This window comes from Anthonomus grandis, chromosome 2 (genome assembly GCF_022605725.1).
Source record: "Anthonomus grandis grandis chromosome 2, icAntGran1.3, whole genome shotgun sequence".
In the NCBI taxonomy this organism is placed as follows: Eukaryota; Metazoa; Arthropoda; class Insecta; order Coleoptera; family Curculionidae; genus Anthonomus; species Anthonomus grandis.
This window is the reverse complement of record NC_065547.1, coordinates 9576533-9596778: the sequence shown is the minus strand read 5'-3', so window position 1 is coordinate 9596778 and position 20246 is coordinate 9576533. Positions and strand designations below refer to the sequence as shown.

The 20246-nt window shown below is 32.8% G+C and overlaps 2 protein-coding genes across 5 annotated transcripts in view; one reads left to right on the top strand and one right to left on the bottom strand.

Annotated features, from left to right (window-relative positions):
- Positions 1–20246, bottom strand: part of LOC126747097 (uncharacterized) — a 326191-nt gene that overhangs the window by 143370 nt on the left and 162575 nt on the right. The gene's annotated exons all lie outside the window — the stretch shown is intronic.
- Positions 1–20246, top strand: part of LOC126746999 (zinc finger FYVE domain-containing protein 9) — a 78368-nt gene that overhangs the window by 18281 nt on the left and 39841 nt on the right. For 3 of the 4 annotated variants that reach the window (XM_050455475.1, XM_050455469.1, XM_050455490.1), the window contains exons 5-8: positions 6191–6484; positions 6537–6799; positions 6854–6948; positions 16846–17030. In XM_050455475.1, coding sequence (XP_050311432.1) covers positions 6191–6484; positions 6537–6799; positions 6854–6948; positions 16846–17030 — 837 coding nt within the window. The remainder of the gene's footprint in view (positions 1–6190; positions 6485–6536; positions 6800–6853; positions 6949–16845; positions 17031–20246) is intronic. The other variant, XM_050455481.1, reaches the window with a different exon arrangement.

The window sequence follows — 20246 nt, the reverse complement described above, 5'->3', positions numbered from 1 at the left end:
AACACAAACCAGACAAACCAACATGACATTTTTTTTAGAAATAAAAGTGGTTTAACCCTTTCGGCCCCAATGGGACAAATAAATTCCAACATACATTTCATAACATATCTGCACGCATCATGCGCTATCTGCACCGTTTTTAATGGAAATTGTCATTAGCGGGTATTTTAAGGTTTTAACAATTTTTCGACAGGCAGCGACACGCTTTTTGGAGGTCAATCTGATTGTAAACGCCGAAAAGCGAGCACGTTATTGGTTTTTGACACTGTTTTTTTTACAAATTTGATAGTTTTTGTGTGGTTTTTGAAACAATCTGTTTAGGTAAGTTCAGCATATATAATAGCAAAGTATTTTGATGGTTTTTTTGTTTCAGTTTTTGCATTTTTGGGTGCAATATTTGACTATGGGATATATGTGTCCCAGTGGGTTTTCTAATAGGGTGATTTATATCCCAATGGTATTTTACAGTATGTCAAGAAAGAAGTTGACTAAGGCAGAGCTTCAAGATCTTGCTGACAATTTAGAAGAGTTGTCATCCGGAGAAGAGGTGCAATCCCCATATGAAGACTCTTTCTCAGAAGAAGACCCATTCCATAATAGTGAAGAGTCCGACAAGTTGTATCAGTCCTCGGATACTTCGGACGAAGATAGTGGAGACATTGAAAGTGATGCAAACGAGAACCTAACCCAACCCAACGACGGCGTTATTTCTGCTGAAAATTCAGATCAAGAGGCTGAAACTCCTGTTACAACTGGTAATATAATTTGGTCATTTCCTACAAATACCTATGTCCCAAGACTTAGCATTCCAAATGAAAGTCAATGTATTATACATCCTTCAATTGCTGCAAATGCCTCCCCGCTGGACATATTCACTAAAATTTGTCCTCGAAGTTTATTTACTTTTATTGCTGAGTCTACAAACCAGCGAATCAAAATTTACAAAGAAAATAAAAAAAAAGCAGGCGACTTTCACTGATGCAGGCGGAGATTATGATTACTATTGGCTGCACATTAGTTATGTGTTTCAATAAGGTGCCAAAACTTCGCCATTACTGGTCATCGCATCCATCTTTGGGAAACAAGGCCATCAAATCGGCCATATCCAAAAACAGGTGTTTGTTTTTACTATCCAAGCTTTATTTCAATAATCCAGTCAAGCCAGAAGGGGCCAGTAAGATTTACTATGTACAAGAGCTTCTATCTTGCTTCAAATATACGTTTCAGAAATATCGATCCGACAGTACAAGTCAAAGTATTGACGAGAACATCGTGGGCTTCAAAGGAAGATCTTCACTAAAACAATATATGCCCCAAAAACCTGTGAAAAGAGGCATAAAATTATGGTCTAGATGTGATGCCAAAACAGGATATACATACGATGCAAATGTATATTGCGGCAAGGACGACGTTGAAAGGAGCGGAACTTTGGGCGAAACTATTGTAAAAAAATTATGTGAAACTATACAAAATCCAAACGTACTTCTGGCCTTTGATCGATTTTTTACATCAGTCCGTTTGATGGATTCCCTCCAATACCCAGCTGTGGGAACAGCCATTATTACAAGAAAAGACATGCCAAAAAAATTCATCGAAAAACGAAAAATGTCTAGGGGTGAACTGCCATAGGTGAGTAACTGCCATACCTCTGATATGACCTGTGTGAAGAGAAAAGACAAGACTGGGCAGAGAGTTGACGTACCATGTTCCACTGCTATTGCATACTACAATGAAATCATGGGTGGTGTGGATCTGGCTGATCAGATGAGTGGTGTGTATGACTTTGGCAGAAAATCATGCAAATGGTGGAAAAAAGAATTTTATCGACTTTTGATGATTGCTGTTGTTAACAGCTGGGTAATATATCGCTCCGTTTATAGAAGAACGTCACAACCCAAAAAACTGCATTTTGTAGATAAATTATAAAAACAATTCATAATCTAACCTATTAATAATTATGTGAAAGACCGTCACAACATGCACTTCATAACATAACCGACAATTGGCACAAGTGTCGTTTTACACTTCATCTGTTTAACTGATCGGTTATGTGGAAGAACGACAGTTCTTACTTAAATCGCAAGAGAGACTGTTCTTTTGTCCTAATTTTTACGAAAACCATATCATAGAAAAGGATTTATCGCGATTAGAAAAAGATAATGACAAGACAAGAATTAGCGACAACTATGTAGTCGCTGTTTTTGATTTACAAGCTGTCCGGCCATGCCCCAAGGGTATTGTGTCTCTTTTCTACTATAAGTCTAAATTAAATGTCTTAAATTTTACCATCTATGAAATGAAAGGAATAGCAAATTTAGATGAATGTTTCTGCTATGTCTGGGATGAAACGAATGGCAATCGAGGAGCAAATGAAATAGGATCTTGCTTGCTGAGCTATCTAGAACATACACCACAGGCTAGATCCGAATGTGACGATCTTGAATTGGTTTTTTATTCGGATAATTACGCTGGATAGCAAAAAAACAAGTACATAATTTCTATGTATACGTATGCTCTAAGAAAGTATCCTAATATTAGATCCATATGCCATAAATTCCTTGTAACGGGACATACGCAAAATGAGGGGGATTGTGCACATTCCGTAATAGAACGGCAAGTAAAGCTCTACCTAAATCAAGCCCAATATATTTACCTAACGAGTACATAACTTTAATTCGAACTGCAAAAAAAGTGGTAAGCCTTTTCAAGTAAAGGAGCTAAGTTTTAAGGATTTTTTTAAAATTTAAAACATTTAAATGGAAGGATTGGAAATTTCGTTGGATAGAATAAATTAAGCGATATGACAATTATTAAAATTGAAAAAAATTATCCACTTACAGTTTTTTATAAAACGTCGTATTCTCATGAAGAATATTCGGAAATGATGATCAAAGCAGTTCGAGGTAAGAGTAACGTAATATCACAGACTCTTAAATCTGCATACAAGTCTAAAATAAAAATTAGTGAACGTAAGCGGTCAGATGTTCCAGATTTAGTAAATGATGCAGGCATTCCATCATGTTATGCAGATTTTTACAATAACCTATAATAAGTGATATTTACTGTTTGTATCCTTATTATAAGTTTTGTACTTCCTTAATACAAAAAAAGACAAAGTCACAATATTAAAAAAGTTTACATATTTTTCTTAAATAAAGTCACAATATGACATATAAAAATAAAGTTAAAAAAAATTAAATAATGCATTTTTTTTTGGAGAAGAAAGCACAAGTGTTCATAAATCATAAATTTCTCAATTCAAGTGTAAATCTCATGTCACTTGTTAACCACTATACTTTAAGGTCTAAAATCACAATAAAAGGATTTAATTTGTCTGCAAGGTTAAATTGTTACAAAAGAGTAAAAAATCATTAATGTTTAAACCTCTATTTTGACAAATATTAATTTTTGAGTTATGACGTTCTTCTATAAACGGAGCGATATAATGACTTACGTCGAACCCAAAAAACGATACCCTTACTGGAATTTTTATTTACCTTAGCAGAGGACCTATTCGAAGAAGGACAACAGCAAACTTCAGTCAAACTTCGAAGAAACAGTTGTGGAAGGCCATCAAAGAGATCAAAAGTAATGAAAAATGTGGGTGATCACCTTCCAATAGAAACATCGAAACGGCGAAGATGTGCTCGTTGCGCTCTTCAGAAAAAGGAACGTAGATCCACTACTATTTGTGCAATGTGCGATGTAGGGTTGTGCAAGCATTGTTTTGCGCTTTATCATTCGTCCTAAAATACTTACCTTTGCGGGTTGTCTTTTTGTGAATAAAACAAATAAAAATTTTGAAATGCAAAAATGTGTTTTTTTGGCCCCTAGGGATATTTATAACCCACCTAAAAATCCCGCTGGGATATATTTCTCCCACAATTTTTTGCTCTCCCTGTATATATTTTTTTTATTTTAACTAGTATATATTGTCAAATGATCTCTTAAAATACCATAACTCGCAAAAACATCCTTAAAATCATTAAAAATAAAATTGGGTCCCAAAGGGTTAATGTTTGTTTAGATCATTAAAAAATAACAAATTTTGAGCACGTTCTTGAAGTAGGAATACAAAAACTACATACCTTGAAACAAGGATGAATGCATAAGCCTGTACTTGTATCACACTTGGGGGCAGTGATATCTAGTCCTTTTTCTCATGTTATTTTTAGAACATTGTTGACAACGTTTAGAGGGCGTTGAATTTTGGTTTTCTTTCGGTATAGGTTTTAAATAATGGAACGAATTTCTATTAGAATCCACTTCAGCTGTGGCACGTTTTTCTGCTTTTTCATTCACTTTAACACCAATTAGGCTTTTAATAATTAGTTCGCTGAAGGGCAAAAATTGATATTTGGGATGAATCAACTTCTTGTATAGATAATAGGCATTCCATACAGAAACATCTAATAAATGGAAAAAAATCTTGCGGTACCATCTAATGGTTTTTCTTGGAGTTAGAATAATAGCTTATCATTTGATCTGAGCGATCAATTTCGCTCAGATAAAATAGTGATTCAATTTGTGTGGTAAATTATGTTCAATATCAATAACTTCGCCATTAATGTCCACTTCCTGTAAATTCTTCACTTCTTATTTTTTGGTATAAATTCTTGCAAAGTGATTTCCCTATTTCCATATATTTTATCTTCATAGTACTTTCTCTTTTCATCCCTTATTATTTTTACTGCCAAATTCCTTTTTTCTTTGTAAATATTGAAGTCTTCAGAAGTTGTATTTTTTTATATATAACTTAGAACTTACATCCCTATTTCTAGTAGCAGCTTCCACAACATCATTCTACCAAACTTTATATCTAGGATAAATTTGAACTGTTCTTAACGGAGCTATAACACCTAATGCAATTATTATGATACTAATAAATTCATTATACTTTTCATTCATATTAGCATGATCAAAATTAAAATTGCGCTGTTCCACTAGGTTGTTTAAGCTGATAAAATCAATATATCTTCCTCTACTTTTCAAGATTCTTGGCTCTCTTGAATATACATTGTTGTGCAAAATTTAAATTATGTAGTGATCAGTGACTTTCTAATACTTTGGCTTGTAACATATTCTGATGGTTTGTTAACACTAGATCAATAATTGAATCCTTAAACTCACATTAAAAATCTTGGATTAATGCAACTCTTACCGAAGGTTCTTATTACCAGTTTTTAAGATCGGATTTTGAATAATCGATTGGCAATAGGGTAACATTAAGAAATTTAGTTTTTTTTGAGTTAGTCTCTTTGGAAATTTAACAGGTGTTTCGAAAATAATAAGGGTGTATCCCTGAACTAATTCGTGTGCACTACTACGTTATTGCTTTGCTATTATTTCTGTCTATTTTATATTTATAACTTGTAACATTTATTAACAGTTTAAATATTGTCTTGTCAATTTATGCACAGCCTATTACGAAAATTTAATTTTTTAAGAATCCAGGTTTTTCAAAATAAAAGATATTGTTTGTGATACATCAATTAAAAGCAAATTCTGCAAAGATATGAATACATAGAATATGGCGCCCTAAGAAAAAGCAAAATTGATGATGTTTGGCTAAAGACGAAACGTCATATTAAAAATCTAAAAACACCATCAAGTGGCAATGAAAATGTGAAAATTACTTTAAAATCGAATAAGAAATAAGCTGAGAAATAAATAAAATCGATTTCTCGGATTTTTTTCGAATATCTCCGGTACCATTCGGAATTTTTAATTTTTTTAAACGGCATATTGTCAAGCTCAAAAACTCAGAATTTTGCCTTTATTTAATCTTCGCATTTCTTATAGACTCCGAGATACCCATGTTAAGGCTCAAATTTGAAACACCCAACCAAGACGATTTTTCTTGTAACAGCTCAAGAACTTATCATTTATGTTATTAAAGTTAATTTTTTTTTTGATATTAATAAAAAAAAACTAATTCAGACGATCGATTTATATATTTTTCGATCCACGTTTTTCTACGAGATCATCCTCAAGACTATATATGTAGATCGTCTTCGTTAGTAATAATAATAATTGTAAAACCGTAATAACTCTAAAGATTTACAGGATTTTCTTGGTCTAGACACACTGAGGTCACAAAAAATAATTCACTTTTAATTTATTAGAATTGGCCTTATGCTTAAAGCTTCAACCACTATTCTCTCTTGTTAATTATTGCTGATGGTTCCAGGCAGTCCAGGTTCTACCCCATACAACAACGTTTACGTAAACAAGTCTATTAAAAAGCCAAAAGTCCAGGATGTAGAATCAACGGATTACACAAGCTGTTCGGCGAGTCCCACTTTTTCAGATTGTAGTACGGAAAGTACCAGTACAGCTAGTACCGTTTCCGTCGAAGACGATCCCAATAACAGCGAACGATTCGTTAAGAAAACACCGAAAGTGAAAAACGTCAATATTGAAAACGAAGTTGCGAGATTACAAGGAATTGGGGGACAACAACAAAAAAATGCTGAATCTCAAGGTATATGTGAGGTTTTTCAAAAAAAAAAAAAATGCAATACTATTCAATTTAGGTACAGACTCAAACGAGCCTACTCAAGAACAGGCAGAGGATGGCACCGCTACTTCCACAGAACCGGAAAACCCTGAAACATTAAACAATGCGGGAACAGAAGGGCAAGCCTCAAATGTGTCACAGTTTAACAGTCAGGATAAATCCTGGTTGGGCAAAGAGGCACCTTTATGGATCCCGGACGCCGATACGTCCTTATGTTTACATTGCGACATGAAATTTACGATCGTTAAAAGACGGCATCATTGTAGGGCATGTGGATTGGTAAGTTGTTTTTAAAAAAAAAGGACTTTCCTAAAAAAGAATCTGGTTTATTAGGTGTTATGTTCTAAATGTTGCAACTTAAAACATTGGCTGGAGTATCTGGACGCTGAAGCTAGAGTCTGTAACAAATGCTATGAGATATTGAGCAAGTAAGTAATAATCGATAGGACAATGTATTCTGTAAATATCTCAGGAACGTTTTTATATATTCAGTTTTAAAATGTTTTTACAAATTTGGCGGTTCTTTGATCGTGGTTGAAAAATTCTTTTTTTTTCAGTATGTTCACAAAAAAAATATCAAATCATATTATTCTCATATCAAATTATTCGAATTATTTGACTTAAACCCTTTTAAGAAAATTCTAGTTATTTCGCAAAAATATTGAACAATTTCTAAGAAAATGAGAACACAAAATGCGCCAGTTAACCTTCGTCTTTCCGGGTGGGGTACAAATGTACCCCATACATCTCTTTTCTTGCATATTTGCCCAAAAAAAGCTTATTTTTTGTGAAGAATTTTATTTTCTGTTAATAAAAGCTTTGTAAATATTTACTGCCTTTTAAACCACATTTTTTTCTCGGTTTTTCAAAAATAAAGTTGTTTGAATAGCCTGGGGTACATTTATACCCCATGTGGGAATGCACGCCTACTGGCTTGGCGGTGCTTTGTACTTCGATCCGGCGCGCGCTGCTTCTAAAAATAGACCATTAGTTGATAAGAGTGATCGTTGCAGTGTGCGCAGACTTATTTACTGTTTTATTTATTTCAAAGCCATTGAAGTGTTTTGTTTTAGCAGTTAGTTTTGCGAGTTTTGTGGCATTTCGCTTTTTTAAAATTTAATCAAAAATGTCGAAAGGCCTTAGTTATGCCGAATTAGATCGGCTATTATATGCAGACTCCGATGATGAAATAGGGGAATTTGACGTAATTTTGTCTGACGATGAGGAAAGTGACGGGGAACCGGAAATAAATGACGAGGAGTCGGATCTTACTGAATGCGATAGTGACAGTCAAGGCACATCTGTGGAGCAGGAACAGCAAGAGTCTATGGACGGTGGAAATCTATTTTATAAATCTAAAGATGGTACCCAGTGGTCAAAAGGAGAGGATAGAGAATCCTCAGACACGCAGAGGAACTAAAGATATAATAAAGAATAAACAAGGTCTTACTCCGTATAGTTCAAATTTTACCACTGAAATTGAAGCTTTTTTACTGTTCATGTCAGACAATATATTGAATACATTAGTAGTTCAAACGAATAGAAAAGCTGAAGAGGTAAGTTTCCTTTTTCATTGACCTTATTTAAAATTTTATTTGATATTATTTATTAGTATTATTAGTTTTCTTTATTTTACTGTTACTTATTAAGAATTATTTTGTTATAGGTAATAAGACAATGGAATGAAAAATATCCACATAAATTGCAACGAACTTGGCAGCTTACCGATTCTACGGAAATCAAGGCGTACCTAGGAATCCTGCTGATCCAAGGAGCGCTTCAAGCAACCAAGGAGCCCCAAAAAATGTTACGGTGTACAGATAAGAAATATTCCAGGCCTATTATTCCGGCAAGTATGTCACGTAATCGATTTCAGTTGCTTATAGCATTTATTCGATTTGACGACTATTCTACTAGACCTCAGCGTAAGATAAACGATAAATTGGCGCCAATTAGAGAAGTTTTTGATTTGTTTGTTTAGATTTGTATCATGGCCTATTCACCTAGGTCACATGTTACTGTAGATGAGTAACTTGTTTCCTTCAGAGGGAGATGTCCTTTTCGAGTTTACATGAGAAGTAAGCCCGATAAATATGGCCTTAAAATTTGGGCAATGGCGGATAGTAAAAATTCGTACAGTGCAAATTTACAGGTTTATCTTGGTAAAATAAATAACAAATCAGAAAAAAATCAGGGTGAGACAGTGGTTCTGGATCTTGTTGAACCCCTTGTCACTGGATATGGAGTAACCACTGATAATTTTTTTACAAGTCTACCACTGGCAGATAAGCTTGCTGAAAAAAAACTTACCCTGTGTGGAACCCTCAGAAAAAATAAGTCATACATTCCAAACGAGTTGCAACCCAAATTATTTAGGCCTGAATTTTCTAGTATGTTTGCATTCACAAAAGAACATACTATTGTGTCTTATACACCTAGCAAAGGCAAAGCAGTTATTTTATTGTCTACGAAACATCATGATGATCCTGTTGCAGATGAAAAATATAAGAATAAACCTCATATTATACTTCATTATAATGATACAAAGGGTGCTGTAGACACCACAGATAAAATGGTAAAGCAATACTCGCAGAATTTGCAATCGATGGCCAATGTCAATTTTTGGCCAATTATTAGATATTGCGGCACTAAACTCTTTTATTTTATGGGATATCAAGTATCCAAAAATCTAAGGACGACCGACGATATTTTTTGCTTCAGTTAGGAGAATATATTGTACGAAGATATAATAACTCAGGACGCTTGAGCTAGACGCTAAGGCAGTATATGCGCGATGTTGTTTCAGACTTGGCGTCTCCTCCAGTTGAAAACCAAAATAAAAGACTTAAAAGTGGACGTTGTTATCTCTGTGATCGAAATAGAGATCGCAAATCTAGACAACTTTGCAAGGAGTGTCAAAATTTCATATGCGCGGAACATCATGTGAAAGTAGTGAAGTGCAAAGAAAATTAACTATGTTTTTTTTTATAATTTGATTAGTTACAAGTTTATTTTATGTATTTGTATAATTAAAAACATGTAAATGTATCAGTAGTATCATTTTCATGATGGGGTACAAATGTACCCCACTTGGGACTTTACGTAACTTTTCTAACGTGGGAAGACGAAGGTTAACAACCCTAACTACCGCAATTCTTAACCTGTCATGATATGAAAAAATTTCCTGCTATGAAAATAAAAAAAGCTTTCAATTTCTCCAATTTACTAAATTTTAATCTTATGGATGAGATTACTTTAAAAGATATTATAGCATCAATAGATACTAATTCAGTAGGCCATGATGGATTATCAATAAGAGATGTTATAACTTGTTTCCCATTCTGTAGCAAACCGCCGCTCCTCAATATTATTAATTCCTGTATCTTAGAAAATCAATTTCCCCAAAAAGTCTCAAACCCCAAAAAAGCTAAAGATCTACGCCCTATTAGTATTTTATCTATTTTGTGTAAGGTTCTAGAGATACATATGTATAATCAAATTATTGCATTTTCAAATTCTTATAAAATTATACCTGAATGTCAATCCGGGTTTAGGAAACAATTTAGTACAACTACTCGTCTTGTAAATCTTATGAATGATATCAAGCACTATGAAGAACAAAAACAATTAACAATAAATTTTAGTAAGGCATTTGACACTCTAAATCATGATATGCTAGTAGCTAAATTAACTTTCTTTGGTTTTTCTAATACTTCAATTGTCTTACTAAGATCCTACCTGACCAGCAGGTTTCAATGCGTGGAGATTGATTCTCACCTCTTATACTCAAAATCTGATATTATATTCTTCTCATTATACATAGCTGATATGATAGCGCATGTCTTATTCAAAACTACAACAATACGCCGATGATTCTCAGATTTATACATCGTTTATATTAAACTCCTTACTACACTCACAAACACAATTTAATTCCGACTTAAATAATTTACATATATATGCTAAAGCTCGCAATTTGAAACTAAACCCTTCAAAATCGTGTCTCTTATTTCTAGGATCCAGTAGAAATAACATAGAACATGTTTCTCAAGACTTTATGGTTAAAATAGACAAGACAATAGTACCTGTGGTTAATGAAGCAAAGAATTTGGGTATTAATTTTTTCAGTCCACATAAACAAAAAAATTCAAATATTTAAATAATCTAAAGCGTCACTTACCAAGTGAAACCAAGTATTTTTTGTACATCTCTTTAATATTATCATTGTTTGATTATGGTGATGTAATCTACAATAACGCAATTACATCCTCAGTTTCATCTTTTATTTAAAAAGTGCAAAATTCCTGTATGCGTTTTTATTTTTTAATATTTGCTACAAAAGTCATATAACCCCGTATCTTAATAATCATTTTATTTTTTCAATGTCAAATAGACGCAAATATCACATGTACTCTTTATATACAGAATTTAAGTCGGGAACCCACCATATAGTTTTTACGAACACAAACAGTGTCCCGGCGAGTGTCGGTAACTTCAAAGGGTCCGCGCGTTCTAGAAATGTTTGTCTGCTTGGTGTAGACGTCTTAAGACAGTTTGTTTTTAATTTCGTTGTTGTCATCGACGTCAAAGAAAAACGTCGCAATGTCTATTGTAAGTATTTTAATTTATTTGTATCAAAATATTAACGCATACAAACCGGTATATGCACTTTTAGAAAAAAGTGTGGACAGTGGAGGAAACCGCCAATTTAATTGAAGGCTACAACAATTTTAGAAGCTTATGGGATGCTAAACACGCAGACTATAAAAACAGAATTTAAAAAAAAATAGATGCCCTATGAAACTAGAAAAAATGTGTAGGGTGTCTGAAGTTGAGCGAAAATTGGCCAACATTAATTCGCAGTATCCTAGAGAGAGGCGTAATTATAAAAAATATAAAAAGTTTGAAGCGGCTTCTTTTTTTCGTTCTTAATAGTTTGAGTATAATTTGATGGATTTTCTCCCAGACAAAAATAAACCAAGAACTACAGAAGAGAGTGGCCTTGATCAAAACAATTCTTAATAGAGATGGTACCGCTGTACCATCTAGACTGTTACTAGAAACCTCAATGTAATGGCAAAACGACCCACTGCAGGGATAGAGCCTCTGTAGGTGTTGTTCTTGCTAATGATAGGGAGAATTAAACAACATAAATTTTCAAAATCTGTGCTTGACATTTTTCAAAATTCAAAAGTTCTTAAAACTTGATCGCAGTTCATCTCCTATACTTATATAATCCTCTCTTAGATATTGCAATAGTTTAGAAGTCACATTTTCTGCTTTTGCCTTAAAGATGGTCTTACCCAAAATTGACGTTTATTTTTGTTCTTTTTATTCATAATAAAATATGCAGCTCCTAGCAAAAATAAATCCTCGTCATCTTGTTTTAACATATTTGCTGCGGGCCACATTTTCCCAAATGCCGTGTCCGGTGTCTCGATGTAAACTGACTAAAACTTAAACAGGACATAAACAGTTTTTATTGATTTCAGTTCGTTGCTGGTGTAAACGGAAAGTCCGTTGGGGATACAACAGTTTTGAAACATTTTCAAAATAAAACTGTTCGAATTTTCTGTTCAAACGGACAGTTCGTGTCCGGTTGGTGGAAACCCGGCATAAGAAAGCTTTTCAATGTGCATGAACACAACCATAATTCCAGACGGTTTAATATTTTTCAGGGTTCCTCAACATACAAAAGCAGCTTTTTAAAAATCATTTAGTTACGTTGCTGTTCATTTGTGGCACAATTTGCCTCATTTTGTTAAAGATTATTCTTTTTATAAGTATAAGAAAGATTAAATATGCTTATGCAGTCACAGTATGATGCTTAATATGTATTGAGATGTAATTTGGATTTTTTCCAGTTTCTTTTTATTCAGGTTGTGTCATATTCATGTAGCTGTACTGGGTCAAGCCTACACTTAGATTTTCGTTTCGCAATTAACAAGATATACCTGTATCATATGTATATTTATATACAGTCAGTCAAAATGAAACTCGTACAACATTAAAAATATACAGGAAAAAAAACATAAAAAAGAGATTAATATTTTGTTGGTAGTCCTTTATTTTTTATAACATCTGCCAAACGATTGGGCATTAATCGCACCAATTTTTCACAATATTCGGGTGATATTTTAGACTATTCTTCTTGAATCACGACTTTTAATTGCTCTTTGTTTGAAATTTCATGGTTTCTTATAGCAACTTTCAAATGTGACCATAAGTTTTCAATGACATTAATATCTGGACTTTGCGGTGGAGTTTCAAGTACTTTTGGACAGTTATGTCCAAATGTCCATGCTTTGGATCATTGTCCTGGTAGAATTAAATTTTTTTTTCAATTCGGAATTTTCGGGAGCTTGCCTTTAAATTCTGCTTAAGTATGTCCAAATACATGTTCTGATCCATTATACCCTTTATAAAATGTAGATTTCCAGGACCTGCAGCTGACATACACCCACAGACCATGACTGAACTACCTCCGTGCTTTACTGTGGCTCGTAGATTTTGTTCTTTGAGAGATTCATTGGGCTTTCTCCACACTCGTTGTTGTCCATCTGATCCGAAAATACAAAATTTACGCTCATCTGTAAAAATTACGTCCTTCCAAAATAAAAAATCTTTGTCTCTGTGTTCTTCAGCAAAGCTTAACCTCTTGATTTTATTTACCTTACTGATCCAAGGTTTTCTTCGAGCCACTCTACTATGAATATTATTTTTTTTAGAAAATTTCTGACTGTGAGGATTAACTGTTTTTCGTATATATTTATCAATTTCTTTTGCCAACTTCGGTGCAGATATTTTCGGGTTTTCCGCAACTTTCCTGAGGATCCAACGTTCGTCGTACGAATTAAACATTTTTCGAGGGCTTTTCCTTACTTTATTTGATATTCTATTTCCACTTTTATAACGATCCACAACTCCTTGCACGGTAGAGTGCGGCCTACAAACCATTTTGGAAATTTGTCGCAATGATTTTCCATCTTTCCAATGTTGTATAATAAATTGGCGTTCTACAACGCTTGTTTGTCCACGCTGACGCCCCATATGGTAAAAGAAGGACAAAAAATTAACTAAACTCAATTAAAAATTTCACAGGAGTGTTAAAAGTAACAGATGCTCTTAATACCAAGTGCTAACTATAAATAATATTAATGTTATTGTAAAGTAAATATGATGTACGGGTTTCATTTTGACCATAACATTTTCTTATCTCTTGTACTTTTTTATGCTCAGCATGCATTCTTTGCATATTTTTGCTCAACAACTTTAACATTTTATGCTGATTGCAGATATATATATAGTTGGAAATATTTTGCACGTTATTTGTACAGAATGTAAAAGAAACCTTAGGTGTACGAGTTTCATTTTGACTGACTGTATATTAGATGTGTTTTCTCTCCTGTGCTTCCCTGATTCAGTCGCTGCCTACCCCTGCCCTGTGTACATAAATATAAATAATTTTTTTTTCAAGCTCCCATGATCAAAAAGTATCGAAAAAAATATATTTACGTTAGGTTTTTTTTTGTTATCTTTTTACTTGTTTAATTTTTTTGTTGTTTTGTAGGATGTATCAGTTAAGAGTGTCTTTTACAGAAGTACTTTTGAAAAACGGTTTTTATAATCGAGATGCATTCCTATTTGCTAACTTCACTTACATCATGAGTACAATTGTTTTGTAATTTTTGATATTGGCAAATAAACGTTTTGAAATTGAATTTGAATATGCGCATCTAAGTTTAGGTGCCGCGACTACATCTGATTTCGAGTAGCTGTAAATACCTTATAAGCGTAGAGAATAAAAGTAGTTGAATTTAGACATACATCGGTGTATCATTTAATTAAATGAACACCATAACATAACCCAAAACCATATTTTTACCGTCAAATCGCTCCTCAGGAAACCTTTTATATTTCTACAGTATTCAATCAATAAATCAATCAATCAATATAAGCTTTATTGTCATAAGAAATCTTGTTGACAAAGCTGTAAAAAAAACAAAAAATTGATCAAACCATAATATAGTAAGAATACAATAAACTAGATTTAACATATAATACAAATAAATAAATTACAATATTAAAATTAAAACTTAAATTTACATATACATCGATAAAATATTAAAACTTTAACATTAAAACATGTTAAAAAAGGACATAGTACATTTAAAATCTCTCTGCTAAAAAGTCTCCTATTTCATAGTAGCCTTTTGCAACAAGCAATCCTTTTACACTTTTTCGAAAGAGCTTTTTATTATGAATCACTTTGATATCTGCAGGAAGATGATTATACAGCTTTTTAACATCGAAAATAAAAGATGTTTTTATTGATGTACTGTTAGGTATCGGTAAAGTTACATCATTGGCCCTTCTACTGCTATATTCATGTCTTCCTGTTCCATTGCTGTGGCTTTTATATTTTTTTATGAATAAGACAAACGGATTCCAAAATGAATAAAGAAGGCACAGTTAAGATTTTGTGTGAAATGAAAAGTTCTTTGCATGAATCCCTCGCTCCAATTTTGCAAATGTATCTGATAGCCCTTTTTTGCAACAAAAAAACCACTTTTGAAAAGTTGGTCACAACATGCACCCCAGAAACATAATCCATACCTTAGATTTGATTCAATTAATGCAAAATAAGTATTTTTGGCAACACTAAACTCAACCTCCTGGGACACCACCTTAAGAGCATAACAGTTTGATGCTAGTTTATTGCTTAGTAGCCTTATACGGCTTTCAAATTTTAATTTGTTGTCTATGCCTATTCCCAAAAAGTTCTTTCACTTAAATTTTTTAAAGCACTTGTACTCAAGGATACTCTACTTAAACTGCATTTAAAACTTATAATACTAGTTTTGGAAATATTTAGAGTTATTTTATTACAGTCACACCATTTTTTATCACAGTAATGTCCCTATTTATTCTTTCATTTAGATTTGCAGCACTAAGATCATGAGACAGCACTGTTGCATCATCTGCAAATTGAGTAAATTTACCTGTGATCTTGACTTGCCATGTCATTCATATACAATATAAATAAAATCTGACCCAACACTGATCTCTGGGGGACACCATGTGTGACAAATTGCTCCCTTGACAATACCCCATTTACAGTTACAGGCTGTCGCCTATCTCTTAAATATGAACCAAACCATTGAAGAGACAGCCCTCTAACTCCATGATCAACGCAATCAAATGCCTTGGTCAGATCACAGAATACCGCTGCAGCTCCCCATTGTTGAGTCCCTAAAAAAGACTCTAAAAATGAAAAACTGGTCACTCAGAATTATATTTTTTTGCGTCACATATGCCATGATTTCAGTTCTATAAGATCAACAGGTAAGAAAAAGAATGAATTTGACTCAAAGTATTATGAATATTATGTAATCAAAGTATTAATGAAAATCATAAAAATTTGGAATTTTACTTGCTAAGTTCCTACCAATAGTGCAGTAAAATTCATTCAATTGATTGGGTTCTATATTTGATCCTAGGCATGAAACATTCCTTTGCTTCCCTCTCAGTTTATTGACCACTTTCCAAGCTTCTCTCTGAGTATTATGAATTACTTAATCTTTTTTTGCGATAATTATTTTTAGCTTTCTTAATAATTACTCAATACAAGGCTCTATATGTGTTAAAATAATTAACAAAATTGTTGTTATTTATAAAAAATTTGCGAATATAGTGCAGTGATTTTGCAGTGCTGACATTTCTTGCAGATACCTTAACTCCCTTAGTAATCCAATTCTTTCTAGATTTTTTCTTTAATGTCCTGACTGGAAATGCATTATTGATGTCTGACATAACATTTTGAATCTCACATAACATTTTGTGAAAGGATTTTAAGGGATCGGGAGTAGTCATAATGCTCTGCCAGTCGCACAAGCAACTTAGTTACAAGACTGTACTATAATTTGTCCAACTATAAATTCTACCCTTCTTTCCGCCAACTATGCTAGACTTACAAGCTATATTAAAATGACATGCCACATCTTCATGACCAGAAAGTCCCGAATTTATAATATTACACACAAAATTGTTATTTTCAATGTTGGTACACACATAATCAATTTGAGTTGCAGAATGAGAAGTTATCCTGTTTCGACCTTTCACCATAATATTTAAACCACAAGATTTTAAAAAATAAACAAGTAAGGTGTTATTATTTGTAAACTCTAAGAGTTGACATTAAAATCTCCACATAAGCCAACAGAACATTAAACTATTGGTAGTGTATTCCCTGAACGATAACCCTTAATAAATACGCTGTACTTAAAATACGATTTACAGTAAAAACATTTTTAATGTTATTTCAGAGATAGACCAAACAATGCCTCTTCGTCAAATACCAATTCGCCAGAAACGGAAAATTCCCCATTCAGGCCAAACCCGAACAATCCCCTGGAGTATTGCTCTACAGTGTCACCTCTACAGCAGGCAGGTCAGACCGCGGGAGCACCTCCTTCTGTAATGGTCCCAGTTGGTGTGTTGAAGAGAAAAGGTTGGTTAAAAATTATTTATTTGAATAATGTGCTGCTGCTGGTTTTTCTATATAAATTATTTAACATGTCTGTGCACGCTTATTGAAGTTCAAGATTAATTTTTAGAGTACTTAATATTCATATATAGACATCAAGACTTCATTCGTGAAAACACGTGTCATTTTTCGCTCTTGCAACTTTATCATTTTACGGATAGTTTATATTAAAATAATAAGTGGTATTTTGTATGACAGTTTGCAGCCTATTAGCAGCAATCTTATATAACATAACATATGGTAATCGTTCAAAAAATTTTATTGTACCACCTACCACAATAGTGTTTGTCCATTAGTGGGTAATTCTCCAAGTAGAGATTTATCTGATCTTTACTTATATTTCTTAGATTCTGGTGGGATTCGGGTGTTTTTCTGGAGTGATGATGTTATTTTTAAAATTACTGCTCATTATTTTTGTTTCTAAGTTACTAAGAAATACAAGAAATGGCGACAAACAAGAGCCGGTTGCCATTGCCGGTCCTTCTTTTTGTTTAAAAAAAACGGTTGTTAAATTGGAGAAAATTTTGATCTAACACAGTAGAAAGAAGTAAAACTAGATTTTCTACCAAGAGTGAATCAAGTTTTCCCCTGAAGACTGAAATAAATAAATGCGCACACGTAAATGGAAAAATAAGTAAAAAATTATATATTCTGTTTCTATCAAAATTTTTAATCAAAAATGTGCATACCGTATATGAAACGCCATGTACTAAACATTTTATATTCCATATTGTAGAAGTGTCATTAACTTATTCAGTATGGAATCGAATTAAACAATTTCGGTCTTTATTTAAGTATAGGCGTATTTGGTACTTACCACAATAAATGTAAGAGATTTGCACTCTGGACGCTTGCAGTTATTTTTCTCCATTTTGTCAAATGATTTATTCCGTGTTTGCGAACTTCATTTTGGGGAATTTCAGTCGTAAACTTTTAGGTCATTAACAATACTGTATAATAACCATAATATGTTACATCAAATCAAATTTCTTTATTTGCCCAATATATACATATACAAATCATACATAATCAATTTTACAACTATATACTATATAACTCGAGGACAAAAAGGACTACAGCGCGACCATAGTGGCCGATATCACAAAATACACAAATCATGTGCATTTGTGCGCGGTAACCCTGTATAACCTAAACTATACATAAATAAGTCAATAAGATTTTCAATGGAACAGCAAATGGCAGAAAAAAAAGGGCGAAAGGCGTGCGCGAGACAAAACAAGGGCAGCTAATAGTAAATATATTAATTTTACTGGATATCCTATCTTATTTTATTTTATTTTTGCGGGAAAATCTGACAACAGCACAGCACGCATGGTTTGGAAGAAATGAAGGTTATTAACAAATTATTATTAACATATTATTATTAACAAATCTTGTATGATGCTGATGTAAAAATTGATTAAATAACGCTACAAGGTAGGAGGGTTGTCCAGTTTTTAAGATTCTATGTAAAAAAGTATAAAAATGATGTTTTCTACGGTAACTCTGGAATATTAACTCCGGAATATTTAGTAATTTTGAAAAATTAACAATGGTTAGAATGAAGGAAATGATAAAAAACCTAAAAAATGTGGGTGGGGGTGAGTGTGGCATCTCTAAGCAAGTCCTTTGTGACGTAGTATATGCAGTTGGTAATCGTCTTTTAGATGTTATTAACACATCACTTAGCAATGGTGTTTTTCCAGAATCTTAGAAATTAACAACTATCATTCCTGTTCCTAAGGTAAATAACAGGAAATTATATAATGAGTTTCATCCAATAAATACGGTGCCATTATATGAGAAGGTTTTAGAAGTTGTTGTTAAAGAACAGTTGCTAAACTTCTGTGATTCAAATAAAATAATTATTCCTAACCAATCAGGTTTTAGAGAGAATCATTCTTGCGAGTCTGTTGTTGTTGGTATGTGTGATGATTTTCTTAGGGCCGTCGACTCTAATAACTATGTCTTAGCCGTTTTTCTTGATTTTAAGAGGAATTTTGAATTTTGAAACAGTAGATAGGAGTATTTTAATAAACAAATTAGAGCATATAGGAATCAAGAATACTGTTTTAGAGTGGTTTAAGTCATACTTGGATAAAAGATCTCAACGTGTGTCTTATAAAAATTGTTTGTCGGAGTCTGTAAATGTTAAATATGGTGTACCACAAGGAACGGTTTTGGGTCCGCTGTTATTTTTAATCTATATTAATGATATGGTTAGAGTAACACTTAAGTGTAAAATTATTCTTCTTGCTGACGACACAATGCTTTATATTATAGGTAAAAACTTACAACAAATGCAGAAAGATTTGAATGATGATTTGGAGCGTATTTTTGACTGGCTGTGTGTTAATAAGCTATGTTTAAATACTGATAAATCCGAATTTTGCATATTTAGAAAGAAATCAAAGCTTAGTGAAGCGAAAATCCAAAATATGCACATAGCTGTAAATAGGGAAAATATTACTTATGATGGGGAAATTAAATATTTAGGCATAATGTTGGATTGCAATCTAAACTTTCAAGTTCATGCTGACTATGTAATGCGAAAATTTTCAAAAAAAGTCGGTTTTATAACTCGAATAGGTAAAAACTTAAGCATATATACAAAACTACAACTCTATAATATTATTGCTCTCCCACACTTACAATTCTGTTCGACTTTGTTATTTAATCTACCTCAGTATAAAATAAACCAAATGAAGAAAATACAAAATAGAGCTATGAGACAAATTTTAAAATGTAGTTGGTATACGCCAATTAAATGTATGTTGAATGTTTTGAATATGTTGTCTGTGAAGCAAAGGGTTTTATTTAATGTGTATCTGTTTGTTTTTAAACTTAAACATAATTTGTTACCTAACTATTTGTGTGATGGATTGAAGGTATTTAGTGATATTCATAGTTATCATACGAGAAATCGTACAGATTTTATTTTATTGGAACGATGCAATTCGACCCAAATGCAAAACTCGGTTTTATATAAGGGATTATCTGAATTTAACAAATTACCTGTGATAATAAAAAACTGTGATAATCTAAACCGGTTCAAAAGGCTCCTAAGAAAATTTCTTTTAGATAACTGTTAGTACAGATAGTTATATTTGTTTATTTTAATTTTACAGATTTTAGCCCGTTTTATTTATTTTATTTATACATCTTAGCACTGTAGGTTTA